This window comes from Triticum aestivum, chromosome 3B (genome assembly GCF_018294505.1).
Source record: "Triticum aestivum cultivar Chinese Spring chromosome 3B, IWGSC CS RefSeq v2.1, whole genome shotgun sequence".
Lineage (NCBI taxonomy): Eukaryota > Viridiplantae > Streptophyta > Magnoliopsida > Poales > Poaceae > Triticum > Triticum aestivum.
In genome coordinates, this window is record NC_057801.1 from 597,072,034 (window position 1) to 597,092,713 (window position 20,680).

The following is a 20,680-nucleotide window of genomic DNA, read 5'->3' on the forward strand; positions in this document are numbered from 1 at the left end:
AATAATACCCAAACTCAAAACATAAAACAGAATGCACACGCATAACATGCTTATTACTCAAATTACACACATAACATGCTTATATATTACATAAATAAATGAGCAAAACAGTTTTTTATTTTAATAATAAGGAAAGACAGTTAATAATCTCAACGATCGTGCATACGTCAACCAAAGAATTTTCAAAACCATGCCCACTGATGTCCAAACAAAAGTTCATAGATCAAACACCATCCAACATGAAAGCCTTGCTGATAACCAAAAGCACGGCAGTGAATAGCGCAGGAGTCTCCGCGATATGCTCAAGAAGCAAGTTGGTTCTGACTCAAGAAGGAAAACATCCCTTTGTACTTGGCAGCCACGAATTGGCGTGATAGCATGCTTATCGGCGGCTCCTTGCAGCAGCTGGAGCTACGCTTGATCTGTTCCATGGCCTTCATGCTTATCGGCGGCTCCTTGCAGCAGCTGGAACTGCGTTTGATCTGTTCCATGGCCTTCAGTACAGGTACGGGGGGCATGGCTTCTTCCACGGCGGCACTAGCCAGTGGCTGCCACGGCGATAACTTGTGATATTCAGGAACACTAGTGTCAGTTCTGCTGGTAATGCTGCTGCCATATGCCTTCCGATGTTGAGGATCACTAGTGTCGGTTCTGCTGCTGCCGCCATTGCTACTGCGGTAGGAAGGTTTCTTATCTCTCTTGCTGCTGCTGCTGCTGCTGTGGTGAGAATGCTTCTTTTCCTTTTTGCTGCCACTGCTGCTGCGGCTGCTGCTGCCGCTGCCGCCCTTTGGGGGCTTGTATTTGTAGTGGCTCTTCCTTGAACTTCTCTGGTGTGGCTCCACTGTGTGTGAGTCAGAAGTAACAGGAGGATCATATACGTCAGGGGCCCATGAAACACTCAACTTTGTCACAATTCCCCGCTTTGCACGGCTTCCTTTCATTGCGGAAACCAACAGTTGAGTCCCCTGCATATACAGAACATTTAACACATCACCATCCAAGTAGAGAACAGAACATTTAGCACAAGCAATAACACTGAGGTCATACTCATTTTCAGAATTCAGAGCAACAGTCAGACAATAATAAATGAAAAAAATATTAAGAAATAAGAGTAGAAAAAATAACATCATTCTCGGGTCAATTCAAACAATTATCAAAGATGACGAGATCGTATCAGCACAATCAATTTACCCGTACAATGACAAGATATGATACCTCCTAACAGGTATAAGAAGGAGCAGCAAATCATAAGAGCAGAATTACATTTAGCTACCCAAAATTCTAAATGACAGGTAATAATATGTTCTAAGAAGCAAGAGTCAATATGTCAAAAACTAAGCATCCAACACTTATAGCACATTTTTATATGAAGAGCCGCATAGCGATTGGCAAGATAAGACAGATTAGGAAGAGTCCATGCGTGTACTGCAATCAAATACTCACAGTGGTTGAGGAATTTCCATTCTCTGAATTTCCAGTTGATGATTCAGACGCATTCCCAGCAGTGAAGGCTGACGATGTGACCACTTCAGTGTCAATATCAACCAAATCATCAGCCGAATCTGATTCTATAGAAAGTGAATCCCCATTTTCGTCAGAGTCTTCACTCAGATCTGTCTCTTCATCATCATTGTCATTATAGACACGCATCACCTCAGCAAGAGCCAAACTGATTTCCTTGACAACCAAATCATCTTTCACACATGCTATTCCAGCTTCAAACTTTTCATCTTCAGGGAGAGCACAAGAGCTGTGCTCAAAACCTGCTTTTCCACAGGTGCTGCGGCTGAGACATGAGCTGCTGCTCACACCTTCAGCACTGCAGTCTACCAAAGGTCCGCCCATCCACAAGCTAAATCCGAAGTTCAGAAGAGAACTTCCTGCTTAGCAGGGAAAAACAAAAATTAGAATAGAACAAGTAAGGACTTCTTAAGGACCACGCCCTAGTTTACTAGATAAAGTTAATAAGACCATATGATAGAAATAGGTGCACATATATTGCTCATATTTAAGTTCATTCGATCTGAGGCAACATTTCTAGCAAAACAGGTAAACCAAAAATCTACTACTCCCTCCGATCCATATTAGTTGTAGCTGAAACGGATGTATCTAGATGTATTTTAGTGCTAGATACATCCATTTGAGTGACAACTAATATGGATCAGAGGGAGTAGCAGTATTTTATAAAGAAACTAATCACAAAACATGTTTAAAGCCTAAGGGCATTCACTCCATGATATAATTAAAGAGTCTAACTGCATAAGACAACAAATATTCGAAAGGAACGTAATTCCACCATTAATATGTACTCCCTCCGTCCGGAAAAACTTGTCATCAAAATGGACAAAAAGGAGTGTATCTAGAACTAAAATACATCTAGATACATCCCCTTTTATTCATTTTGATGACAAGTATTTCCGGACGGAGGGAGTACACAATTTCATTGCATTTGCAATTCCACCAGAAGGGTAAACTGGCATATTTTCACACATAGAAAAAATGACCTGGCAAAACTTTCCCATACCTCTTTCCTCGGAGAGACAGCAATCACAACCTCCAACAGGCCAAATCGCTCTGGATCGGACCTGGTGATCGAACACAGACACAGACACCAAACCCGCGCGAACACAAAAGGCAGAGATGTAACACAGAGCCCTCACAACCAGACAATCCTCAGGACGAGCACAAGGAGCAGATCGAACCGAAGGTCGTGGGCAACGAGGGGGAGGCAAACGTCAGAGGCAATTACTACGATTACCAATACTACTACTACTAAAACGATGCGAGGAGGAGAGCTTGAGGCGGTGCGAGCAGGGGAAGAAGGAGGCCTCGGAGTTCCCGGACGCGACGGCGCGGAGGCTGGTGGGGTACGCGGCTGGCGCCGCAGACATCCTGTCCGCGCGGTGGGCGCCGCAACGCTGCGGTGCCGCCTAGATATCCAACTTGTCGGGTTCCGGCGACCGGGGACGACGGCGGGCGGAGAGGAGGGGCGGCGGGAGATACGACGAGAGGGCGCTGTCACGCCCTGCTTGTGGGTCGGCCTCACCGGAGGTAGGATTTGGTGCCGGAGAGAACGAGGTCGACGGCGAGCGCGGCGAGGCGAGGGATTTGGGGATCGGATCAGGACGGAGGCTGAGATTACGGAACGGGAGCGGGTGTGCGTGGATTGGCTATTGGTGCGGCGAGAGGGCGGAGCGGGTCGGGCCCCGGGGTTATATACCGTGCGGCCTGACGGGTGGGGCCTGGGTACGGGCAAATGGAAGTGGGTGACAGGCTGGGCGCCAACGCGCGGGGCCCGGCTGCAGCGGGGGGTGGCCGGGTCAACAGGTACAGCGCGGCGGGAATAAGGTGCGGCACGGAAGGCGCGCCACGTCGGCCGGGCGCCCGGGGAAAATTCAGACGGGGGTGGCGGGCGGCAAATTTGACAAATTTAACCCATAGAGAGCTAGGCGCCATATTGTACAGTGTAGCGCCTAGCTCCTGGGCGTTACACTAGTGCAGCGCCTAGCTCCCAGGCGTTGCACTAGTGCAGCGCCTGAGAACTAGGCGCCACGGGTCAGCCGTGTGAAATAGTTTCACGCTCAGTTCATTCTGTGATTTGATTTCGTCTATAGGTCAAATTTGTTAAATTTGCCGTGGCGGGCAGGCGGGGGAGAGGCTGTTCCCGTACGAGTACTCGTACTCGTCCCGTTTTGGACCGGGCAGGAGAGTGATGAGCCGGCGGGTACGATCGGCGCGGCTATTTTGCGATCGGGATCTTTTCCTGGCCCGTTTTGGGGGTGTCACGTCTGATGCGTGACGAGTGATTATTTCGGCCTTGCTGTGCCTGTTGACAGGTACCTGCTCCGTGGCCTTCGGCGTCGCTGCCGGGTGCTTGCTATGCCGGCTTCGCCGACTCACGCGACCGGCGACCCTTCGCCGCCGCCGCCTCGCACGAGGACATGTGTTGAACGTTGTACGTGCACATCTATTGTTTTTCTAGTTAATTGAAGCTCTTTGGTCAACTGACTGAAACATTCTAATAACTTCTAAGATGATATCGAAACCGAGACCGAGTGAATGAGCGATCTTAAGTCAAGAATCCAAATTAAGAGTCACAAAAGGTTTGCAGAGGCTGCTCATCACTCGCCATGGACGAGGATGCTTTTAAGGCTAGTTGACCGCTTAGTACTAGCATACAAATGAATGAGAACATCTCCAAACCCGAAATGCAAGGCAAAATGAAGAGCACCGAGCCAACAGTTTCATACAGTACGCTCCCCAGAAACCAACGGTCAGCTGAAGAAATCCAATCAGACCAGTCGTCCTTCTGCTGTAGAAAAGTCGACCGCCCACAACTTCGTGACGGCCAAGCACCAGGGCCGGACTATTCTGCTCTGAAAATAGCTGGCGTCCACACGAGTAGCTGGCGGCTGCACGGTACACATTCGATGAGAATAACATTCTCTCGGCAGCAATTGGTGGGAAAATTGCTTTTTCGCCGCCAAAAGAAAAGGATAAGATTCTTTCGGCAATTGGAAGGGATCAGTTGAGCTTGATTCGTTCATTCTGCTGGAAAGGAACAACGCCACGTACATCATGTGCGCACACATGCCCAAACAAATGAACCGACGAAGAATCCACAGTGCATTTGGACTCTTTTCCCCGAAACGAATATCTTGGCACTTGCTGCACTGCGGATGCCTTTGTCTGCACAAAAGGTTGAAGAAAAAAACTGATACTGTGAATAGTTCCGAAAGGCCGCATATCTTCCTCGTTGCCGGTTATCCATTCCAACATGCTATGCTAATAATGAACTATGTATGTGCAAGTTGAGACACAATGCTCTTCTATCTTGAAAGAAAAATGTGCCGAGGATGAATGCGAATGCAAATTCTAATAAGAAATGGCATAAAAGGAAACATAATATGGCCGAGGCTATCAAGAGATACGGAAAGCTATTTAGGGGTACCTTGAGGCAAATGAAGATCCGATGGTGAACAATGGTTTTACTTCAGTCTCTTCCTCTTTGCTTGTGGCTCATTTCCAGGTGCGCTTGTATCACTACAATTCTGCATAGGATGATATTTTGCTCGTCTCAATGCTTCCTCGTACTCATTCAACTTGAGCTTCTCCTTGTTCTAGCAAAGCATCAAAAGCACAACTATAGTGAGGCTAGCCTTGTTAACCATTTGCAATTTTACCAAAATCAAAGATCACATACGTAAGCATTCTTGTAAGTTGCTATTTGTTGCTTACAAACTTTCAGCTCCATGTGTAGAGCACTAAGACGAGAATCAACAGGAACAGTGCATTGCTGAACCAACTGTTTCTGACGCCCATGAACAACTTGTGGTTGCCACACGTTTAATGCCACCGAAGCTCTTCTGTCAACATCTCACGACAACAATAAATTAGACTATCAGTATATACTGATGAGGAGTGCTGAAACATACCAGAATAAGTCACGAAAAAGATGTATTCTTATACTGATGTCTAAACCTGCAGTTTCCCTGGCTGAGAAGGATTGCAGAGATTATTTGTTTTTGTCAGGTGAGCAGATAATGGAGTATTTTCTATAGCTTATTGCCTGCTGAACTATAAATAAACCTTGTCTTAACACTGTACAAGTATGTTAAGACATCAATACTTAAAAGTTAAAACAAACACGATTGCATTCATAAGCATTGTCCATTATCCTAAATTCCTAATGAGCTGCTTCACAAGTTTGTATTTTTCTTGTCACCTTCATACGACAGGACGGCAGCTCGAGCCACTGAAGCAACACCTTTAACAAAAACCTAAATAAACAACAACAGCAGCAGCAACAGGAGCAACAACAAAGCCTTTAGTCCCAAACAAGTTGGGGTAGGTTTAACAAAAACCTAAATGTATGTAAGAATTGGTGAAGGGGTCACTGCAGTCTAGTTTGTCAGATATGGTTGTATTGGACTGAATATCTACATGTTTCTTGGTGTTCTACTTTGTCAGATATGGTTGTATTGGGCTGAATGTTGAGTTGTCACGTTCTGTATATGTGTTGTAACTTCACGTCCTAGCCTTTAGGCCTTACCCTGAGCGTGATCCATGCATGTAGGATCCACGTCTCTCTCCCATGTATAGCGTGGTCCATGCATGTAGGATCCACGTCTCTCTCCCATGTATATGTACCATGGCACTCACGGAATACAAGGTGTGCGTGAATCATTCTTCAACTTGGTAATCAGAGCAATGTCGACCAGTCCCACTCACTCCCCTGAGACCCTTCCCGTCACCAGCGAGGACGGCGAGCTCCCCGCCATGGACCTTTCCGCTGGTGATGCTAATGCTCGCCCTCTCGCTCCAGCTACCGATGATCTTTCCCAGACGGCTAGTCTTCCACTTTCCGCCCTCCGATCAAACCCCTCCAGACCGCTTCCTCTTGCGTCGCTCCCTGCTGCCGCGGGTCCATCCTCCTCCATCCCTTCCATCCACGGGCTAAACATCACCGGACTTTAAGCTGGCTCTCGACGACATTAATTTCTCCCGCTAGCATTCCTTCATCAACATGTTGCTCACCCGCTACCATTTACACAGCCACATCCAGGTAGATGATGCTGACCTACTCTCCGATCCGGTTTGGCGTGAGGACGACAACACCATAGTGATGTGTTCTCTTAGCCACCATTGTCGAGGACCTCCTCGACATCATCGCTCCGGCTGAGTCGACGGCGTACACGATCTGGAGTCACCTCCACGAGTACTAGTACTTCTTCGACAACGACGCCAGCCTCACCATGCACCTCGAGCAGGAGTTCTGGGCAACTGTCCACTGTGATTTGTCCATTAACGAGTATTGCCGATGCCTACAAGGTATCACCACGGCTCTTTTTGACGTCCAGTCGCCGGTCAACGGCCGCACGCTTACACTGCGGATGCTCGAGCCCATTCATCTGCCTGCCTTCGCTCAAGCCCATTCATGCCTCATCATTGCCAAAATCTCCATCGACAAGCGCACCCATGTGGAGGGCTCGCAATCCACTCCAACGACGATCGTGGTGGTGCTCGGCAGGGTGACCGGCCTCCCAACAGCAGCTGTGGCTGCCAGCTCAGTGCAAACTGCGGCGGCGGCCCTGATCACAGCGCTGGGCAGCAACCCTGGCTCGGCTGCTTCGTTCATATGGGGATGCCCTTCCCTCCGCCCCGCGCTCCATATTCATCGCCTAACTCTGTCAGGTCCTCGATCCTCGCCCAGGCGTCCAACACCATGCCTATCCGGTGTACCCCAATCCATCAGTTCTACTTATGCCTGCTCCCTATGGATGGGACCATGCCGCCATGTTCCATGTTGCACCAAGACATGGCTCGGCCTTCCCTCCTCAACCCGAGTGGTTCATGGACAACCCAGGTATATTGACCTCGTCTTATTCCCCTTTAGCTCGCTTTGCTAGTCATATCACGGTCGGCAATGGGGCACACCTTTCCCCCCTCCCTGACCGTTCCATCCTCATCTCTCCCAATCTTGTCAAAAATATAATTTCTATTCGCAAATTTACTCATGATAATATACATTCAGTTGAGTTTGATCCTTTTGGCTTTTGCGAGAAGGACCTAGCAACCAGGGCAATTCTTCTGAGGTGCAATATCCACGACTGTATCCCTTCAGTAATAACGACGGCGCACCATCAGCAGCACTCACCATCTCATCGTAGGACCTATGGCACCAAGGGAAAATGAGCCATAGGTGTCCTACGAGGAGAAGGTGAGTGTTGCTGATGATGCGTCTTGCTTTTGCTAGAGAAGGGTTACAAGTCGCCGTGGCTATTGCCCCTCAGAAGAATTGCCCTGGTTGCTAGGTCCATCACACAAAAGACAAAAGGATCATACTCAACTGAACATAGTTCTTCACCAGTAAATTTGCGAACATAAACTAAGTTTCTAACAAGATTGGGAGAGATGGGTATATGGGAAAGATGGAACAGTCAAGGAGGGGTTGAGCATTGCCGGTAGCAATGACTGGAAGCCATTTTGCCGACAACAATATGACTAGTAGAATGAGCTAAGGGAATAAGACGAGGTCAATATACCTGGGTAGTTGGCGACATGCAAGCCCACCCCCGTTTCCATTAATCACTCGTGATTGGGAGGGAAGGTCGAGCCGTGGCTTGGCTTGGTGCAACATGGAATATGACAACGTGGTCCTATAGGGAGCGGGCGTAGGCGGAGCCGATGCACCGGGGTACATCACTAGATAGGCGTGGTGTTGGACGCCAGGGCGAGGACCAAAGACCCCAACAGAGTTGGGCGGTATCCAGGGTGCGCGAGGTGGAGGGCATCCCATAGGAGCGAAGTAGCAGGGCGACCGAGCTCCCAACGGTGGCGGTGGTCGTGCTCACAGTGATCGCGGCACTGGGCAGCAACCCTGGCTCGACTACTTTGTTCATATGGGGATGCCCTTCCCTCCGCCCCATGCTCCATGGATACTGCCCAACTCTGTCGGGTCCTCGCCCAAGCGTCCAGCACCATGCCTATCCGGTGATGTACCGCGATGCATCAACTCCACCTACGCCCGCTTCCTACGGATGGGACCACGCCACCATGCTGCACCAAGCCATGGACAACGGGGCGGCCTCGCACGTCGTCAGCAGCCCAGGTATATTGACCTCATCTTATTCTCCTTTAGCTCGCTCTGCTAGTCATATCGCAGTCGGCAATGGGGCGCGCCTCCCCCCCCCCACCCCTTTCCATCCTCATCTTTCCCAGTCTTGTGAAAAAACTAATTTTAGTTCGCAAATTTACTCATGACAATCTACGTTCAATTGAGTTTGATCCTTTTGGCTTTTGTGAGAAGGACCTAGCAACCAGGGCAATTCTTGTTAGGTGCAATATCCAATCTTCAGCAATAACGGCGGCGCACCATCAACAGCACTCACCGTCTCCTCGCAAGACCTATGGCATCGGCAACTTGGCCATCCCAGCGCTGCTACTATGGCTCATTTTCCTTCTGAGGTGGGCATTGTTCTTATTACAAGATAAAAATCCGAAGCAAAATGAGCCATAGTAGCAGAATCGAGAAGGTCGAGCCATCGAGGAAACGGTGAGTGCTAATGATGATGCACCGTTATTATTGTTGGAGAAGAAATATAAGTCGTTGTGGCTATTGAAGATTTGCCCTGGTTGGTAGGTCCGTCACGCAAAAGGCAAAAGGATGAAACTCAACTGAACATAGATTGTCACGAGTAAATTTGCGAGCGTAAACTAATTTTTGACAAGATTGGGAGAGATGGAACGGTCACCGAGGGGGTGAGCCGGTACCAATGATTGGAAGGCGTTTTGCCAACAACGATATGACTAGCAGAACGAGCTAAAGGGGAATAAGACAAGGTCAATATACCTGGGTTGTTACCGGCGTGTGAGGCCACCCCCATGTCCATGAACCACTCAGGTTGAGGAGGAAAGGGCAAGTCGTGGCTTGGTGCAACATCGAACATGGCGGCGTGGTCCTGTAGGGAGCGAGCATAGGCAGAGCCGGTGCACCAGGTACATCACCGGATAGGCGTGTTGGACGCCAGGTCGAGGACCGAAGACCCTAGTAGAGTTGGATCGCATCCAGGGTGTGCGGGGTGGAGGGAAGGGCATCCTATAGGAGCAAAGTAACCGAGCGAGGGCTGCTGCCCAGCGCTGCGACCACCAGGAGCATCTCCGTGACCATGCCCACGGCCACCGTCACCATTGGGAGCCCGATCGCCCTATCGAGCACCGCCACAATCGGCGCCACGATCGCCGCGGTCATCGTCGGAGTGGACGGCAAGCAACTGTGAGCCCTCTGCACGGGCGTGCCTATTGATGGAGATTCCGGCTAGAACAAGGCATGAACAATCTTGAACAAAGGTAGGCAGGGGGACGATCAATTGGAGAATCGCGGCCTGCATCTCGAATTTCTTTTCGAGTCCGTCAAGCATCTACAATGTAAGTGTGCAGTAGCTGACCGGTGACTGGATGTCGGAAAGAGCCATAGAGATGCCTTATAGGCGTCCACAATACTCGTTGATGGACAAATAGCCGCAGACAGTCGGCCGTAACTCCTGCTTCAAAGAAGTACTCATGGAGGAGAGTCCAAATTGTGTACGCCACCGAGTCAACCGGGGCGACGATGTCGAGGTCCCCGAAAATGGTGGTGAAGAACCACATCACTATGGTGTCATCGTCGTCGCTCCAGATTGGATTAGAGAGCCGGTCAACAGCGCCCACCTGGATGTGGTGGCGTTCATGGTAGCGGCTGAGTAACATGTTGATGAAAGAACGCCATCGAGAGAAATTGGTGTTGTCAAGAGCCAACGTGAAGTCAATAACACCAATGATGTTCAGCCCGTGGATGGACGGGATGGAGGAGGAAGGGTCGGCAGCAGCAAAGAGCGAGACCGAAGAGGAGGCGGCCTGGGGGGAGGGCAGAAAGTGGAAGACCAACCGTCTGGGAAAGATCCTCGGTAGCCGGAGCGCAAGGGCGCACAGCAGCGCCAGCAGAAAGGTCTGCGGCGGGAAGCTCGCTGCCCTCGCTGGTGACAGGAAGGAAGGGTCTCAAAGGAGGAGTGAGTGGGGCCGGTTGACATGGTTCTAATTACCAAGTTGAAGAATGATTGACGCACACCTTATATTCATTGAGTGCCATGGTACATATACATGGGAGAGAGACGTGGATCCTGCATGCTTGGATCATGCTCAGGATAAGGCCTAAAGACTAGGATGTGAAGTTACAACAGAAACAATAACACATGTGCAGAATGTGACAACTCAACACTACCCATTATTTATAATAGGTATCATTTAACTTTGTTTTCATGTTAATACACAACCACAACAGGCCAGAATGTTGCCAAATAAGGTACTTCCTCTGTTCCTAATTATAAGTCTTTCTAGAGATTCCACTATGGACTACATACGGAGCAAAATGAGTGAACCTACACTCTAAAATATGTCTATATACATCCGTATGTAATTTGTAGTGGAATCTCTAAAAAGACTTATATTTAGGAAAGGAGGGAGTACAACTGTTCCGCGCACTGCTTGGATTTCGTCAACTAAAATTGTAAACAGTGGTTTTTTACCCTGATACATACAACCAAATAAAAAAGATGCTTCTAAATTTAATGGATCGTTCCAAGTTATAACAACCATAGAGCATTGATGTGAAATAATTTTCTCTTTTCAGGTCCAAAGGCAGCAAAAGCAGCTGTTTATTGTTGAATGTTTGAGCCAAGAGACTACGTCGGACCAGCTCTTGCACAGATAAGCAGCTCAAATAAACATGGAAGCAATTGCTCTGACTTCAGAGCAAGTCTTGGCTGCTAGACAGGGGTACAAGGGGCTGTTTGATAATGGGTGGCGTATAAGAGGCCTTAAATTGGAAGGGCGGGACAATCTCAGTCCAGCTTATGCGTAGAGAAGTAGCTCAATGGATCATGCCAGCATCTGTCTTGAGCAATACCTACTGTTGCCTATATGTGCTACGGTCAGTTCAGGACTAATTATATTAGGGGATAATTGGATAATTGTCATTCCCGGCGTGCCAACTTCAGATAATTCCTAGCTTCTTTCTACCCTCTGCATTAGCTAGTCAGGTAATTTGTTGTTTTCGGTTACTACGTCGCATATGATTTATAGCATCAAGAGCGAATTTCACTCCAGAAGAAGAAACACAGATGAGGAACCAGAACCGACCTGACCCTCTCGAGGCTGTCCAGCTCCTGCGCGGTGGCCTTGATCCTATCCCCCTCGGCGCACATCGACTCCTCCAGCTCCGTGAGACGCCTCCGGCACGCCACCACCCTCCCCTCCGCCTCGTACACGGCCCGCCGCCTCGCCTCCGCCATCCGCAGCTTGTGCCTCTCGAACCTGCAGCAGAGCACAAGTCACGCGCTCTGACGGGGGGAATAAATAAATAATCTGAACGAAGTGGCAGGGACGGAAAACCACTTGGTCCTGTAGAGGGATTTGGGATCGGGCTGCTGCTGCTGCGAAGAGGAGGAGGGGAAGGATGAGGGCTGGGATTGGGAGGGGAAGTCGCGGGAGAGGAGGCCCGACCAGAGGGCCGGGTGGAGGGAGAGGCGGCGGAGGCGGCGCGAGGCGATGGCGAGGCAGCAGAGGTCGCGGAACCCCAGCGCGGCGGAGGCGGCGCCGAGCTCCAGGACGCGCGCCCACAGCTCGTCGGGCAGATCGGATGCCGACATGTTCGGCTCGACCGAATTACCGCTGGAGAGTTGCGGAGCGGATGCAGCAACAGAGGCCGCCGCGCGGGTGTAGAAAGGTAGGTAGGCTATGCCGTCGTCGGGGCCTTCGCTGCAGGCCTTCGTCGGCGGCGCCTCGGCGAGCTAGAGAAATCAGGACGCGCGCCGCCAAATCGGTCCCTGCCAGTGGGTCCCACGAATGAGCGATTTGGACTTTCGATCTGCAGTACTGCTGGGTCTGAACCCAAAAACCTAATCCAGGAGCATAATCTGAGCGAACCAATCACCAACTAAAATAGGAGACCATTTAGTAAGATCAGTCAAATATCAGATGACAAATCTCTGTTTTGTTCCAACCCTAGACTATTCAAACAAAGATCCTAAGCGAGCTACCGCATCTAGCTCTGCATGTTTCACCGGGTTCCAAACGTCTGAGGCAGATAATACAGTATACAACAACTCATGATTTTCCCTTCCCTCGGGTTTTTATGGAACCAAGTTCATGCAGTCCTGCAGCCCACTCGGCAGCAACTCCGCCCATATTTCAAACTTCTACGACCCGTGCCCTTCTGCCGGAGCATTCTACACCTCAACCCTGCTTGATGTGTTATGTTTGTCATGCTGTGCAAGCCTGTCGGATTCGGCTTTCTTGGAGTGGGCGAAGTTAGTCATCTCTTCCTCATCCTTCGAACGGAGTTGTATATCGGCCGGAACAAAATGCTAGAGATATATCTTTCTCCAAAGCTGGGGAAGATAACCTGCAAATTCATGTCACTGATTAACCGTCTGATGAGGGGGTTACATGAGGGCATCTATAAACCAGTAGCCATGCCAGAACGGCAACATGTTCAAATCAACGGAAATATCTCACCGCAATCAGCTTTCCAGCATTTTCAGGTCTTTTGGCCACGTTTATAGCAGCAATTGCTGCGGCACCTGACGAAATGCCAACCTGTCAAAACAAACAACCCATGTGAACGCCAAACTGATAACTCGGTTATAATATCCGTTTCGGAAAAAAAAACTCGGTTATAATTTATTTGGTTGTGCACTTCCTTACCAGCAAGCCCTCTTTTAGTGCAAGTAGCCTCGCAACATCAACTGCCTCCGCAGTGGTAACCTGCAAGTTCAACAATCATAATCAACATAATAGCTGACAAGAACTGTGAAGAGTCAACTAAATGTGCAAACATAAACAGACTACTAGAGTTGCATTCCAGACCTTCACAACCTCATCAAGGAGCTGCACATCTAGTATGCTTGGAATATAACCTGTTATTGTGACATTAATGTGTCAATTCCAAGGAAGTTGTCTTCAATAAGCTCATCTCTCAAATACATCCAGTTGCTATGTGCTATGAAATTTACCTGGCTTGTCACCAGAAATCACACTAGTTTCAGCAGGTTCTACCCCGATGACCTGATAATGACAGGACAAACACAAATGTTATAACAGATTAAATTAATAAATTTGACTACAAAATATAGGAACACTGTCAAACGATTTCAGGTTTCAGGTTATGGCATGTTAGATCATATACTAGATCATATGAATCATGGATATATTGATATCAACCATGTACGTTCATGTAAGTTAAATAGTAGTGCATGTAAGTTCTAAAAGCTAAATTACACAAATGGTAAAGCAGTGCATCTAGTAGCAGATCGGTGAGCTATTTCCAACTAAGGCCTATGTTTTACTTCAAAATTCTGCATTTCACTTTTTAGCAGAGCAATAAACAAAATAAATTCGACCAGCAGGGAATAGACACTAGCACGCACCTATCGCATTTTTTAGAACAACCATGAGCACCCTGCAGTAGGGACTAGGGATGCAGGCGGAAGTGTCCGCGCCGTCCGCATAACAAAAATTGCACTAACCTCATCCTATATACATAAGAAGTTGATCCCCACTATCCTATTTATCTTAACATGCACACATGCCACCTCATCAAAGGTCCACCACTACATGCATGAGAAAAAAATTTCCATTATTAGTTGATCTCATGCACACCTTTCACCTCACCACACATGCCACCTCATCCAAGGTCCACTCAAAATGCATGATTTATTTTTGTTACGTTATGGCACTTAGATTAAAACAAGTTATGACTACACAATAATCAAATACAATATATACTATTTATTTTTAGCTTTAGTTCATATTTTTTGCGGAATTAGTTATTAATTCAACTATGGAAGTTTCATACAATTAAATCACTGAAATATATTGCAATCGGTTCCGCAGCAACGCGCGGGGTATTCTCTAGTTACTTCAATAATCGTGTTAGTTTACTTTTCCTGTTTGCGGACAGTCGCGGACATGCGGATGCCGTCCGCTTGCATCCCTACTGTGTGGAGGCTAGGCGTCGTGTGGGTGGGATGGGCGAGCACGGGTGCCTCTAGCCAATGGAGCAAGACTCAGATCTCAAGTGTAGACATATACTAGTTCCATGTATAGGATATCATATTAACTATTGCTATAAAGGGGGTTTGTGTATATTTCTGCCTGTAGTTTGTATATTTACACTGGACCTTGGCCTCCAGGAAATGCAAGTTGCATATCTCCTCACATTAAGCACTTCACAAAGTTAAATCATGGTGTAAACAAGAGCATCCACCAACGACAGTAGATGATTTAAGATGTAATGCAACAACATTGGAAAAGTATGAAGAAAATGGGTGAAGTTGTTGACACAGTAACACATAGTCATTTTAATGCAGTTCTCCTAAAACCTGAAACAACTTGATGAGAGAGTAAGATTGGAAACCTTAATATCTCTGTTCATCATTTTTAAGTAGCGCCCAGTGCCGGTGATGGTACCTCCAGTCCCAATGCTCGCAATAAGTATGTCAACAGTACCCAGTGTGTCCTCCCATATTTCTGGGCCTGTGGTTTGAAAGTGGATCTGTAATTACCCAAGCGGCTTCTCAATAGATCATTTAAAGAAGTTGGCAAATGAATTTCACATGTGCCACGTCACAGATAGCATATGACTGTATGAGTAAATGATAATGGCACAAAGTCTCAACCTCACTGTTGGCTGAATTGTTGAATTGCTGAAACATGTATGCATTCGGTGTCTTCGAAACTATTTCCTCGGCTTTGTCAACAGCTCCTTTTAGCCCTGTTGTAGGATCAGTTAACACGATATCTGCTCCAAATGCGCGTACAAGAATACGTCTCTCAACATCTATCGATGAAGGCATAGTTGCTATCATTTTGTATCCTCTAGCAGCAGCTACTGCAGCTAGTCCTATACCAGTATTCCCAGTAGTTGGTTCTACCAAAATGGTCTGCAAATGTATACAATATCTGCATAATTTAGTACCTTCATGGTGACAATACTCTAAAATTTAGTATATATAGACAATCAAACCTTGTTTGGAGAAATTAATCCTTTGTCTTCTGCATCACTAATCATGCTTAACGCAATCCTGGAAAACATAATGAGTGAGAGGCGGCACAAACAGCACTCGAATACATAGTGCAATAACGATGTATACCTGTCTTTGACGCTTCGGCAAGGTCCCATGTACTCAAGCTTTGCGGCAATATTAGCGACACAACCTTCGACAACATTATTTAGATATACCATTGGGGTCTTTCCAATTAGCTGATCAACAAGATAGACAGAATAGACTGGGATTTAGCCCAATCTCACATAGGTTGCTTCAGAGAGTAAAAAATATGCTTCTATTGATATTTAAAATCCATGTTTTTGGTGACAACAGAAGATGTTCACAGTATAATCAGGTAGAAAAATGTATCCAAATATTCCATGATAATGCAGCGAACCCCCGATTCCCCTGAACCATAATATAAAATCTTAATGCCTTCAGTGGCCTCCCATACCACTCTGACGAAGCAGGAACACAATCAGGATGGGAATAGACAGCGCACCTGAGTGACGTCCACCGCAATGTTCACCGCTTCGACATCATCCACGTACTCCTCTGGGATCTCGACGGCGGCGGGCGCCGCGACCTTAGGAGAGGAGGCCGTGGGAAAGGGTCGGTGGGCTGTTACAGCGCGGGGGCAGGTGAGGAACCGGGGTGCTCGTGGGACACTAGCGTAGGCCGGCGCGGAGGGAATGGCCGGGAGGAGGAGGGAGCAGGCTGGCGGCGACGCCATCGCTATGGCCGCTGTCTGCGCGAGGGGTTTTACAGAGGGGAAAGAGAGGAGCCGCCTTCGGATAAGGGGAATGGGGAATGTGCCGTCGGGTCCTGGCGTTTTTTAGCTCCATTTCAACCACTTGCACTGCCGGTCGATATTTCTTTAAACAAAATGCTACTCCCTCCGTTCCAAAATAAATAACTCAACTTTATACAAATTTAGTATAAAATTGAGTTATCTATTTTGGAACGGAGGGAGTACTCCCTTCTTTCGGAAATAAGTGGGACGGTTTTAGTTCAGAATAGAAACATGTCAGTTATTTCCGAATTATATAAAGGAATAAAATGCGTATGTTTTTTTTATTCAGAGAACAATGGTTACCCCGCATCTATATCATTTTGATGCATACAGTCCGTGTATGTTTTGTTCTTTGCGAGCAGTCGCAGTAAAAACATCGGATCGGTCAATTTCACGACCAGAGCTGGACAAGCGAGCAAATGGTGGACATGTGGCATAAGAACTCTTTGTTCGGTCGTGGTGTTTATTCCCCATTAGAGAAAAAAACTCTCGTTTTCTTTTTCTCTCCATGCCCACATTGTTTAAGGTTTATCAAGATGCAAGATATTTTCCAGGATATTCATACTAACAATAAATTGACGGGTGCAACCACAGCGAAGGATTCATTCAAGCCAAATTAACATCAGTTCAAGATAATTTCTGATGTGCTCGATGGCTCTCGCAGCCCTCGGAAGTTTTCAACACAAACTATTACAAGCCACATATGACTATTTCTTCCAAACATAAGTTTAAGCTTCAAGGGTCGCCGAGGGTTGAGACCCGGCGTTTTGATTTGCCATGTTAGCATCTGGTTAGCCCTCTTGTGCTTCAGTGGCAACCGGGTTGGCCTGAGACGGCTCTTTAGGCTTCTCCTGTTGCTCTTGGGCTTCATCATCCACCTCCTCCCCACTAGTATTTCCTGGCTTGAAAATCTGATGAAGGCATGAAGTGATTCTTCATTGGCGGCTTGCGCTGATGCTTGAAGTTGAGCCGGCGTTGAAGAGGTACCTGAGCCGGAGGGTGCTTGTGAGGATGGTAGTGCAGTCGGGTTCTGGTTTTTACTTAGCAGTTCAAAGGGAACCGACAGCTCAAGGTTGATTTTCTTCTTGCTCTCATCATAGTCCAGATGATATGTGCTCAAGTCGATTCCCCGAGCAATGGAACATGCATGATGCCGGATCTCTTTCACCACAGTCACATAATATTCCTTATTAAATTCTGAGCCATCTTCCTTGAACTGTGGAAAGCCGCGGGCTAAAAGCTTGGGGTCCAACTCTGGATGATATGCTTTTGCAAGGGTCGGGCCATGAAGCACCCCTTTCCTGCAGGCTGACTCATTGTGGATTTTAATCCAAGCCGACACAATGGACATCTCCTTCAATATATCAGCTATGCGCTCCGGCGGCTTGTCCCAGCCTCTCACAGTGGTGATGGCTTCACAGCTCCTGATATACAGTTGCTTGATCAGATTGTACAGTGTTCTCAGTTTTTCGTAGGGACTCCTCAGATTTCCCCCACCACGTTTCTCTGTAAGAACATTGTCGAGTAAAAAGTTATAAGAACATGTCTATTACTATGGAAAAAAGAGCTTGCTCAAAAATACTTACTGGAGATGAGGACACAAATATCACTCAAGGTTTTTGTCAGAAACCATAAGCTAGTTTCTGCCTGTTTGCTTTTAACCTCAGCTGACTCGACTCTACACGTTGTACAAGTGCTCCATTTTCTTCATCAAAAGCAGTTTTGGCTTTCTCCAAAGCGTCTGTGCTTTTAATCAGGGATTCCTGTATGTAAGTCAAATGCTAGTTTTTCAGTCGTCTCTCGAAGTTTCTTCTCAGTCTTCACATGTTTCTTTAACATTTCTTGCATAAGTACAAGTGTTTAATGTTACGTCTAAGTCTCAAGTCATCGCAGGCTAGCGACCCGGCACTTGGGGGCTACGGAATATCTGATTTTACTCTAAAAACTGACAATCCAGGCTATTTATACAGTGAAAGTCCCAAGTCACCGCAGGCAACCGCCCCCACACTTGGGGGATACATTACCCAGTTCAAGGTTTTACATATTTTATAAAAGTCCCGAGTCACCGCAGGCAATCAAGCCGGCAATTGGGAGCTACATTGCTCAGTTTCAGACTCTACAAAATTTCTAAAGTCCCAAGTCCCATGCGACTTGGCACCGGAGGCTACAACAGTCAGTTGTTTACACAAGTCATATGATTCACTTGAAGACCCGACCCATCACATCTTTGACGCCCCCGATTCAATCATACACTAATCATACACGCAAACGTGTATGATCAAGATCAGGGACTCACGAGATGATATCACAACACAACTCTAAAAATAAAATAAGTCGTACAAGCATCATAATACAAGCCAGGGGCCTCGAGGGCTCGAATACAAATGCTCGATCATAGACGAGTCAGCGGAAGTAACAATATCTGAGTACAGACATAAGTTAAACAAGTTGCCATAAGATGGCTAGCACAAACTGGATACAGATCGAAAGAGGCGCAGGCCTCCTGCCTGGGATCCTCCTAAACTACTCTTGGTCGTCGTCAGCGGCCTGCACGTAGTAGTAGGCACCTCCAGAGTAGTAGTCGTCGTCGACGGTGGCATCTGGCTCCTGGGCTCCAGCATCTGGTTGCGATAACCAGGTAGAAGGGAAAGGGGGAAAAGAGGGAGAAAAGCAACCGTGAGTACTCATCCAAAGTACTCGCAAGCAAGGATCTACACTAAATATGCATGGGTATATGTGTAAAGAGGCAATATCAGTGGCCTGAACTGCAGAATGCCAGAATAAGAGGGGGATAGCTAGTCCTATCGAAGACTACGCTTCTGACAGCCTCCGTCTTGCAGCATGTAGAAGATTGAAGTCCTCCAAGTAGCATCGCATAGCATAATCCTACCCGGCGATCCTCCCCTCGCCGCCCTGTGGAAAAGCGGTCACCGGGTTGTCTGTGGAACTTGTCTGGGTGTGTTTTATTAAGTATCTGGTTCTAGTTGTCATAAGGTCAAGGTACAACTCCGGGTCGTCCTTTTACCGAGGGACACATCTATTCGAATAGATAAACTTCCCTGCAGGGATGCACCACATAACCCAACACGCTCGATCCCATTTGGCCGGACACACTTTTCTGGGTCATGCCCGGCCTCAGAAGATCAACACGTCGCAGCCCCACCTAGGCACAACAGAGAGGTCAGCACGCCGGTCTAAATCCTATGCACGCAGGGGTCTGGGCCCATTGCCCATTGCACACCTGCACGTTGCGTACGCGGCCGGAAGCAGAACTAGCCCCCTTAATACAAGAGCAGGCTTACGTTCCAATCCGGCGCGCGCCGCTCAGTCGCTGACGTCATGAAGGCTTCGGCTGATACCACAATGTCGAGTGCCCATATCTTTCCCGCGTAGTTGGTTAGTGCATATAGGCCAGTGGCCAGACTCAGATCAAATACCAAGATCTCGTTAAGCATGTTATTATGAAGCAACCGCGAACGCCGACCAGGGCCAGGCCCACCTCTCGCCTAGGTGGTCTCAACCTGCCCTGTCGCTCCGCCTCAAAGTAACAGTCGGGGGCCGTTGGGAACCCAGGCCCACCTCTACCGGGATGGAGCCACCTGTCCTTCCAGCCCCCACATCAGAATCACTTGCGGGTACTCAACGAGCTGACCCGACTTTAGTCACCATCTGTATAGTAAATGTATGTATAGTATATACCCGTGATCACCTCCTGAGTGATCACGGCCCGATAGTATAGCAAGGCAGACTAACAAGAATGTAGGGCCAATGATGATAAACTAGCATCCTATACTAAGTATTTAGGATTGCAGGTAAGGTATCAACAGATGTAGCAATAATGACAGGCTATGCATCAGAATAGGATTAACTAAAAGCAGTAACATGCTACACTACTCTAATGCAAGTAGTATAGAGGAGAATAGGTGATATCTGGTGATCAAAGGGGGGGCTTGCCTGGTTGCTCTGGCAAGAAGGAGGGCTCGTCAACACTGTAGTCGAACTGGGCAGCAGCAACGTCGGTCTCGTAGTCTACCGGAGAGAAGAGGGGGAAGAAACAGTAAATACAATGCAAACATAAGCATGACGACGCATGACATGACTATGAGCGGGGTTAGGTGTGCCCTAACTGGGTAGTAGGTGATACCGGTGAAAGGGGGAAACATCCGGGAAAGTATTCCCGATGTTTCGCGTTTTCGGACAGATGAACCGGAGGGGGAAAGTTGCGAGTTTGATAGGTTAGGGATGAGTGGCGGACGAACGGGCTACGTATCCAGATTGGTCTCATCGTTCTGAGCAACTTTCA

General features: G+C 47.8%; 3 protein-coding genes across 4 annotated transcripts; all 3 read right to left on the reverse strand.

Moving 5' to 3' along the window:
* Positions 1–22: 22 nt before the first annotated feature.
* Positions 23–3,198, reverse strand: LOC123071175 (protein rtoA). The gene is made up of 3 exons (XM_044494686.1): positions 2,525–3,198; positions 1,444–1,880; positions 23–965 (listed from the first exon to the last, which is right to left on the reverse strand). Exons 2-3 carry the CDS (start codon positions 1,843–1,845, stop codon positions 303–305), a joined length of 1,065 nt encoding a protein of 354 aa, XP_044350621.1. The 5' UTR covers positions 1,846–1,880; positions 2,525–3,198; the 3' UTR covers positions 23–302.
* Positions 3,199–4,053: 855 nt separating this feature from the next.
* Positions 4,054–12,451, reverse strand: LOC123071177 (F-box protein SKIP24). Of its 2 annotated transcripts, none has more exons than XR_006434149.1 (5): positions 11,932–12,451; positions 11,677–11,850; positions 5,239–5,366; positions 4,952–5,120; positions 4,054–4,689 (listed from the first exon to the last, which is right to left on the reverse strand). XR_006434149.1 is itself a non-coding variant. In XM_044494688.1 (5 exons), exons 1-4 carry the CDS (start codon positions 12,183–12,185, stop codon positions 4,989–4,991), a joined length of 723 nt encoding a protein of 240 aa, XP_044350623.1. In that variant the 5' UTR covers positions 12,186–12,451; the 3' UTR covers positions 4,054–4,689; positions 4,952–4,988. The 2 variants fall into 2 exon arrangements, 1 of the variants encoding a protein (XP_044350623.1); XM_044494688.1 differs by having other exon boundaries at positions 5,204–5,366.
* Positions 12,452–12,465: 14 nt separating this feature from the next.
* On the reverse strand, positions 12,466–16,399 carry LOC123071176 (cysteine synthase). The gene is made up of 10 exons (XM_044494687.1): positions 16,087–16,399; positions 15,690–15,799; positions 15,563–15,620; positions 15,216–15,479; positions 14,954–15,091; positions 13,551–13,602; positions 13,405–13,454; positions 13,243–13,302; positions 13,054–13,134; positions 12,466–12,940 (listed from the first exon to the last, which is right to left on the reverse strand). Exons 1-10 carry the CDS (start codon positions 16,315–16,317, stop codon positions 12,851–12,853), a joined length of 1,134 nt encoding a protein of 377 aa, XP_044350622.1. The 5' UTR covers positions 16,318–16,399; the 3' UTR covers positions 12,466–12,850.
* Positions 16,400–20,680: the final 4,281 nt, after the last annotated feature.

Coding starts and splice junctions, on each gene's coding strand:
- LOC123071175 (XM_044494686.1), bottom strand. CDS start 1,845: ATGGGCGGACCTTTGGTAGACTGCAGTGCTGAAGGTGTGAGCAGCAGC. Junction 966..1,443: donor ATGGAAATTCCTCAACCACT/GTGAGTATTTGA, acceptor CTGTATATGCAG/GGGACTCAACTGTTGGTTTC.
- LOC123071177 (XM_044494688.1), bottom strand. CDS start 12,185: ATGTCGGCATCCGATCTGCCCGACGAGCTGTGGGCGCGCGTCCTGGAG. Junction 11,851..11,931: donor AAATCCCTCTACAGGACCAA/GTGGTTTTCCGT, acceptor GCTCTGCTGCAG/GTTCGAGAGGCACAAGCTGC. Junction 5,121..5,203: donor CAACTTACAAGAATGCTTAC/GTATGTGATCTT, acceptor ATGCTTTGCTAG/AACAAGGAGAAGCTCAAGTT.
- LOC123071176 (XM_044494687.1), bottom strand. CDS start 16,317: ATGGCGTCGCCGCCAGCCTGCTCCCTCCTCCTCCCGGCCATTCCCTCC. Junction 15,092..15,215: donor ACAATTCAGCCAACAGTGAG/GTTGAGACTTTG, acceptor GGGTAATTACAG/ATCCACTTTCAAACCACAGG. Junction 13,455..13,550: donor GATTTCTGGTGACAAGCCAG/GTAAATTTCATA, acceptor TCACAATAACAG/GTTATATTCCAAGCATACTA.